This window comes from Phyllobates terribilis, unplaced genomic scaffold (assembly GCF_046119375.1).
Source record: "Phyllobates terribilis strain yellow unplaced genomic scaffold, ASM4611937v1 Scaffold_12__6_contigs__length_324123572, whole genome shotgun sequence".
Taxonomy (NCBI): domain Eukaryota; kingdom Metazoa; phylum Chordata; class Amphibia; order Anura; family Dendrobatidae; genus Phyllobates; species Phyllobates terribilis.
Window position 1 is genome coordinate 299,673,470 of NW_027362772.1, and position 7,488 is coordinate 299,680,957.

Genomic DNA, 7,488 nt, shown 5'->3' on the forward strand with positions numbered 1-7,488 from the left:
CCACATTGCACAGACGCAGTACAATCACTACATGCCATAATAAAGTACACCTCACACGTGTAATGTGCCTTACTCCATCATGGCAGACAATACAGACGAGACGCAGGAGCGGTCATAGATGCAGCCAAGATTTATTATAAATACTCCCCCGGTATAAGGAGTCGCCGTCACCAGATGCAGTAACGACAAGAAGCGGCTGTCGGGACCTGTGTGACAGCCGACATCCATTGAACGTGCCTCCCTCCACCCCCGTATTCCTGCACTTCCATTATCCGACCCTCCTGTGGCCAAGCAGACTGGTATGAACCATTGCTGGTCGAGGGGGGGGGGAGAAGAGGACGTGACCACCGTTCTGTCCTACAATGTCAGACATAGTGCGGACGAGCCCCTGGGGGCGGACGAGTCTCAGCGTTGAGTAGATATCTGCAACATATGGGATAATGACAACACTGGCAATGAGGGGGTTAACAAAACATGGAAACTTCCCATTAATCCTTGCAGCAGCGGACCCTATATGATAAAGTGACTGGGACCGCAGCATCTTGCATCAGGAAGAGTTAGCAAAGCCATAAGACGAGAGGAGGAAGATGCATGCGGAGAGAAGCCCCTCGTACCCATGGAGTCCAGGCCTTAAAGGGGCAGAGACGAGCGGACAGATCACAGTTGACAGAAATGGAGTAGGGTCAGGAGGAGCGGCCGGGGTCCTGCGCCCTCACACGGGACGGCGGCTCCTGGCCTCTGCTGAAGAGTCAGACATCACGTCTGCCGACGGGTCCCACATCGCTGAGCGCCTGTCGGGGGAAGAAGGACAAGAACGTGTTAGGAAGGAGACGCCATTTCCAGACGGGCGATCCCGAGAAAATCACACCCATGAGATCAGACACCAAGAAAATATCTGAGCGGAGCGCCCTCCTGGGGTGGACACTGGGGGGGCCTCATACATAAGTAGCAGATACCAGCGATGGACTCCAACCTGCGCCACTTATACAGCTCCGACAACGGCCACAGGAGGCTGATCCAGTGGCCACGTCGGTAGTCTGTGCTGGTGGACCAGAGCAGCCAGCCGCCTCTTGCCGGGCGACATCCCCGGCGCCTCTTCTGAGAAGGCCTGGACCGGTGCCCTCAGATGGGGGAGGCTCGCAGGACTCTGAAACAGCTGCCATAAACCAAGGTCCTGCAGATCTCCTGCTGAACTCTACGACCCACCTTCCGTGTAAACTCTGGGAGAACGAACGCCGCCCGATGAATGTTGGAGTTGTAGTATCTGAGGTTCATCTCGTCCACCTGCTCCTGGGTCAGCACCCGCGTCGGCTCCAGGAAACTCGTATTCTGCAAAATGGAAAAAATGTTGACAGTCCCACATTCTGCTCCATGTGGAGGCGATGACCCCAAATGGTATAGACTGTAGGACTAACCCCCTTACAAGGCCGCGTTCACACATCCGTGTGCTGTGATATCCAGACCATGAGTCGGTCTCTACATGACTGGTGGATTTTGGGTTGGAGACTCTTGGATGTGTGAATACGTCCCAATACTCAGAGGAGGAAAATGTGAATATCTCTATAAGGAAGCAAACAGGTGGAGCGACTCACTGGGTTCTTGCTGCAGAGCATGAAGCCAATCTGGCCACTGGGGTAGGTGGGGATGGTGCAGTAGGCGTACTCCACCACTGGGAACAGAGTCTTACAGAACTGGTGCCTCTCCTTAATAAGGTCCAGATGCAGCCAATGACACTGCCCTGCAGAGCAGACAGCAGGGGGTTAATGGAGGAATCGGCAGAGCCCCCGGGAATCTCGCACACGGCAGACCCTCACCTTGACAGCAGAGGATCCCGTCCTCTCTGAGCGCCGTCTTCATCAGCTGGTAGTAAGACTCTTTAAAGAGAGACTCCGAAGGACCTGGGGGGGCAGAAAGTCACAACATTGGAACAGAGGAGCGAGATTACAAGTCCCAGAAGGGTACTTACCGGCACGCAACCTCCGATCCTCACAAGATCTCCTGCTCTACTCCCCTCTTATATCCTCTTCCCACAATCGCATACAAGATTTCTCCCGTGCATCCCCCCTACTCTGGAACTCTCTACCCCAACACATCAGACTCTCGCCTACCATGAAAACCTTCAAAAGGAACCTGAAGACCCACCTCTTCCAACAAGCCTACAACCTGCAGTAACCCTCGCTCCACCCAACCGCTGCATGACCAGCTCTACCCTCACCTACTGTATCCTCACCCATCCCTTGTAGACTGTGAGCCCTCGCGGGCAGGGTCCTCGCTCCACCATACCGCTGCACGACCAGCTCTACCCTCATCTACTGTATCCTCACCCATCCCTTGTAGATTGTGAGCCCTCGCAGGCCGGGTCCTCTCTCCTCCTGTACCAGTCGCTGACTCGTTTTTGTTCAAATTATTGAACTTGTTGTTTGCTATGTATACCCCTGTTAAACATGTAAAGCGCCATGGAATTAATGGCACTATAATAATAAGAAGCCCGATCTCACCAACAGGGTCGGAGGAGTCCGTGATGATGACGTCGAACGCGTTTTGGTTCTGTTTCATGAACTGGAAACCGTCACCCACGTGTAGAATGAGCTTAGGGCTGGAGTAGCCCACAGCCATGCCCGGCAGAAACTGCTTTGAGACATTGATGACCTCCTGGAAGAGAAATGTCCCTATTGGTCGGGTCACAGCAGCCATATTGTGTGGGGGGTGTTGCAATCCGAGGAAGGTCCAGACGCTGATTCTAGCCCCCAACACTCACCTCATCAATCTCACACTGCACCACAGACTCCACCGTTGGGTGCTTCACCACCTCCCGCAGCACCCCCCCATCACCACCTCCGATGATGAGCACCTGGGAAGGGAAAAAAGAGAAGACTTGTCAGTCTGCAGACATTTGCGGGGGGTTGGGGTCCTCCCACAGCCCATTCCCTCCTTATAGGGATGGAGTTAGTGCTTTGCATTCACTGCAGAAAGAACAGACTGGAGGGGAGAGGGGTCTGCTGCAGCCGACACCTTACAGGACTACAGTACGAGAACGAGAGAGGGAAGCAGATCTAGGGGGTCCGGCCTATGTATGCCTGCTCCCCATTGGGGGCACGTACCTTCTTGGGGTTAGGGTGGCTGAACAGTGGGAGGTTTGCAATCATTTCCTGGTAGGAGAACTCATCTCTTTCCGTGCACTGGATTAACCCGTCCAACACCAGCACGTTCCCGTAGGTCTTACTGCAAGACAATCACATGGCACAGATTACCCATCACCCTCAGTTGCAGAATAGGTACTTCAGAGGAGGAAGAGAGGAAGAGGAGGCGCCGACGACGCACAGGGGACAGGAGGAGGAAGAGGGGTCGATAAAGAGGGGACAGGAGGATGAAGAGGGGCTGACGCAGAGGGGACAGGAGGATGACGAGGGGCCGACGCAGAGGGGACTGGAGGAGGAAGCTGAGCTGATGCAGAGGGGACAGAAGGAGGAGGCGAAAGATTGGCCGCCGCCAACGCAGAGGGGACAGGAGGGAGAAGGGCACCGTCGACGCAGAGGGAACAGGAGAAGGAAGAGGTGCACCGCCGAAACAGAGGGGACAGAAGGAGGAAGAGGTGCACCACCGACGCAGGGGGGACAGGAGGAAGAGGGGCACAGTCAATGCAGAGGGGACAAGAAGAGGAAGAGGGGCACCGTCGATGCAGAGGGGACAGGCGGAGGAAGATGGGCCGCCACCAACGCAGAGGGGACAGGAGGGAGAGGGGTACCGCCGACGCAGAGGGGACAGGAGGAGGAGGAGGAGGAGGAATAGGGGCACCGCCGACGCAGAGGGGACAGGAAAAGGAAGAAGGGCACCGCCGATGCATAGGGGACAGGAGGAGGAAGAAGAGGGGCACCGCCACCGCAGAGGGGACAGGAGGAGGAAGAAGAGGGGCACCCCAAAGCGGAGGGGACAGGAGGAGGAAGAAGAGGGGCACCGCTGACGCAGTGGGGACAGGAGGAGTAAGAAGAGGGGCACCGCCAATGCAGAGGGGACAGGAGGAGGAAGAAGAGGGGCACCGTCGATGCTGAGGGGACAGGAAAAGGAAGAAGGGCACCGCCGATGCAGAGGGGACAGGAGGAGGAAGAAGAGGGGCACCGCCAACACAGAGGGGACAGGAGGAGGAAGAAGAGAGGCACCGTCGACGCAGGGGGGGCAGGAGGAGGAAGAGGGGCACCGTCGATGCAGAGGGGACAGGAGGAGGAAGAGCGGCACCTTTGACGCAGTAGGGACAGAAGGAAGAGGAAGAGGGGCACTGTCGACGCAGAGGGGACAGGAGGAGGAGTGGGCACCGTTGACGCAGAGGGGACAGGAGGAGTGGCACAGTTGATGTAGAGGGGACAAGAAGAGAAAGAGGGGCACCGTTGACGCAGAGGGGGCAGGAAGAGGGGCACCGTTGACACAGGAGACGGGAGGAGGAAGAGGGGCACCACCGACGCAGAGGGGACAGGAGGAGGAAGAAGAGGGGCACCGCCGACTCAGAGGGGACAGGAGGAGGAAGAGGGGCCAACGCAGAGAGGACAGGAGGAGGAAGAGGGGCACCTCCAACGCAGAGGGGACAGGAGGAGGTAGAGGGGCACCGCCGATGCAGAGGGGACAGGAGGAGGGAGGAAGAGGGGCACCACCGATGCAGAGGGGACAGGAGGAGGAAGAAGAGGGGCACCGCCGATGCAAAGGGGACAGGAGGAGGAGGCACCACTGATCAGACACAGAAAAGGAGCTGTGGTCAGTGGAGAATCTCTGCGCCACTGCTGCAGATATTACAGCCGGACATTCAGGTCTGACTTACTGCACCGACCCACGGGGGAGAGACAACAGAATAATGAATCTGGAAGGACACTACAACCAGCCTGCTGACACCCTGATGGGAGCAGTTGTCCCTCACCACTCATCCCATGTGCTCCCTACAGTCTGATGCTCTGGATGATGGGGGTGAACAATTCAAGTGCAGCAGAAGTACAACCCCCATCATCCCCTGACAGCTGTTACAGGACTCCAGATCCCGGCGTGTTCGCATGCAGAGGGATGCTGGGAGTTGTAGTCCTGCAGCAGCTGTTCGCCCCTCAGCGACACATTGTCCTGCTGATACAGAACGTTCTACAGAGAGGACACGTGACCGAGGGCTCTGAGACAGGTGCAGCAGCGGCAGCTCACCTCCGGAACACCTGGATCTCCTGGAAGGCGGACTTGTGGTGGTGCAGCACCTCCTCCACCTGCAGGGACATCGCCTGCCCCGGTGACAGGCTGCACATCTCCTGGAACCAGCCATCCCGGACCAGCAGCTCCATAGCGGCCCCCTGAGCGGTGCACGGCGCACACTAATAGTGATGTGTCGTTCGTGAACTATCCGAGACGAAGAGCCGGCTCTTTGATGTGAACGACGGGGGCGGCTCACCACTGGGAGCTGAGCCAATTTATTCCCTGCTGCTTATTCAGGCAGGTAGTGATGTGTCAGTCGCGAACGATCCGACACAAAGAGCCAGCTCCCTGCTGTGACTGATGGGTGCCGGCACCCTAGTGAGACCCGCTAAACTTCTCTGAATGGCTCTCACTGGGTGTAAATTTGCAAATATCTGCTGCCGTAACTCCGCCCATTCTTCAATTGAATTGGCTTATTTGAGAGTGGGCGGAGTTTTGTGGGATCTTCATCATCTTAAATATGTGTTCACCGACTTTTTAGGGTGCGGAGCCAGATCACCAAAAAGAGCCGGACTGCCCATCACTGCAGGTGTGACTGGGGGAGCAGGAAGCACGCACAGGTGGGATGACTGCCAACGCCTGTGACTGGCAAATGAACGCTTACACTGATTGTGATTGGCTGCTTACTGCACACATGGTCAGTGATCGCATTAACGTCCTGAAGTAAGTTTTCTAATGTTGCTGTATAGCATATATAAGTACTGGAGACCGGAGGCACTGACAGCAGGGTCACACCTCAGAGTCAGACAGGACAGGGGAGAAGAGGCAGCAGCGAAGGGTAGTAAATGGAGGATTTTTTACTTTTTTTCAATTTTATACTATTTTGGGTACATACGATGCTTTGATTGCTTCTTGATGCATTTTTTTTTTGTGGAATTGTTGTGACCAAATACCCATGATTCTGACATTCATTATTTTTTTTTTTTCCTCTTTTAAGCCGGAGACACACGAGCAGAGAGCATCGGATGCAATATGCTAATGACACTCGGCTCCAGCTCTGCTGCGAATCAGTGCTCTGATCCTCTCGCGAGACAGAATCACAACACAGCCGCAGAGGAGACAGAGAAAGTAATTTCTCCATAGCCGGTGTCCGCAGGAATCGCACTGCACTCAGGTGACATCTGAGTGCAGTGCAATGTTTCACACGCACCCATAGACTTGAATGGGTGCATGTGATCCGATTCTCGCCGCCATTGTTTTCGCATGTCGAATCGGCGTGAGAAAATAATCGCAGATGTGCGCTGCCCCATAGTGTTACACTGCCCGAGTACAATCCTTTTTTTTTTTTTTTTTTTTTATCGGATTTCAATTGTCCGATTTATTCGCTCGTGTGAGCGATCCCTTGTAGTTTTTATAGATCGTCCTTTTGTGGACACGTTGATAACAAATGTGATTGAACACTTCTTTATTGTTCTCTAGGGCAAAGGAGGGAGCAATTCCAATTTTTTATCTGATGATGCTTAGTTTTATCCCAGTAAGCAATGGGATTCTCAAATGAAGCGTCATCAAAAGGAAGCAGAAAAAGAGAAAAGCTGTTAGTGTAGTTAAAGCTGCACTCCTGCAGTGTCTTATGTTTCACCGCTGGAGTGGCGCTTTAAACCTCAGACCCCTGCCCCAGTCATATACTCACCCTCGGGTATCTTCATCTGTTTTCGCAGCTGCTCCAGTCAATCTCCCTCAGTTTGTGATCTGCCGACTGCGCCAGTGTTTGCTGGAGGTCTCTACTTAATGTAAGTGTATAGGAGCCTCGCTCTGGCCTCTCATACACTTACTGTCGATTAAGAGGCTGTGATGTAGCTTCTGACTTCCAAACAATCATTGCACATTGCATAACAACAACCTGGGGGCAGATTAATACACAAACAGGACAAGACAGGTTCCCGTTAGGGCTCTTTCACACGTCAGTGTGTCTGGTACGTGTGGTGACAGTTTCCTTACGTACTGGAGACACTGACACACGTAGACCCATTCAAATCTATGGGTCTGTGCACATGTCAGTGTGTTTCCACAAACTGGGTGTCCGTTTTTTTACCCGCTGCATGGGCCGCAAAACGTCCCACACCGATGACACATGGATGACATCAGTGTGTCATCAGTGTGACACGTATCGGCACCTGGGAATCTGTGTACAGTTAGCGCTGTTCCCAAGCGCCGGGTGCTGAACGCTTCCCTCATCATCGTCCCCTGCACGCGCTGTGATCAGCACCAGCAGGGACAATGGTGAGAGTAGTAATGTCTGCTCCCGCAGTGTCCTGGTGTAAAAATAAGAAT

The 7,488-nt window shown here is 54.5% G+C and overlaps 1 protein-coding gene across 1 annotated transcript; it reads right to left on the minus strand.

Moving 5' to 3' along the window:
• Positions 1–115: 115 nt before the first annotated feature.
• LOC141172755 (spermidine synthase-like) lies at positions 116–5,592 on the minus strand. Its single transcript, XM_073657225.1, has 8 exons — positions 5,173–5,592; positions 3,102–3,222; positions 2,759–2,851; positions 2,499–2,652; positions 1,815–1,898; positions 1,593–1,738; positions 1,207–1,329; positions 116–791 (listed from the first exon to the last, which is right to left on the minus strand). Exons 1-8 carry the CDS (start codon positions 5,304–5,306, stop codon positions 750–752), a joined length of 897 nt encoding a protein of 298 aa, XP_073513326.1. The 5' UTR covers positions 5,307–5,592; the 3' UTR covers positions 116–749.
• Positions 5,593–7,488: the final 1,896 nt, after the last annotated feature.

Bases quoted from the DNA above. Each gene is read 5' to 3' on its own strand.
- LOC141172755 (XM_073657225.1), bottom strand. From the start codon at position 5,306: ATGGAGCTGCTGGTCCGGGATGGCTGGTTCCAGGAGATGTGCAGCCTG. The intron at 3,223-5,172 runs GTGAGCTGCCGC...ATTGTCTTGCAG, and splicing joins GAGATCCAGGTGTTCCGGAG to TAAGACCTACGGGAACGTGC. The intron at 2,653-2,758 runs GTGAGTGTTGGG...TTTCTCTTCCAG, and splicing joins TGCAGTGTGAGATTGATGAG to GAGGTCATCAATGTCTCAAA.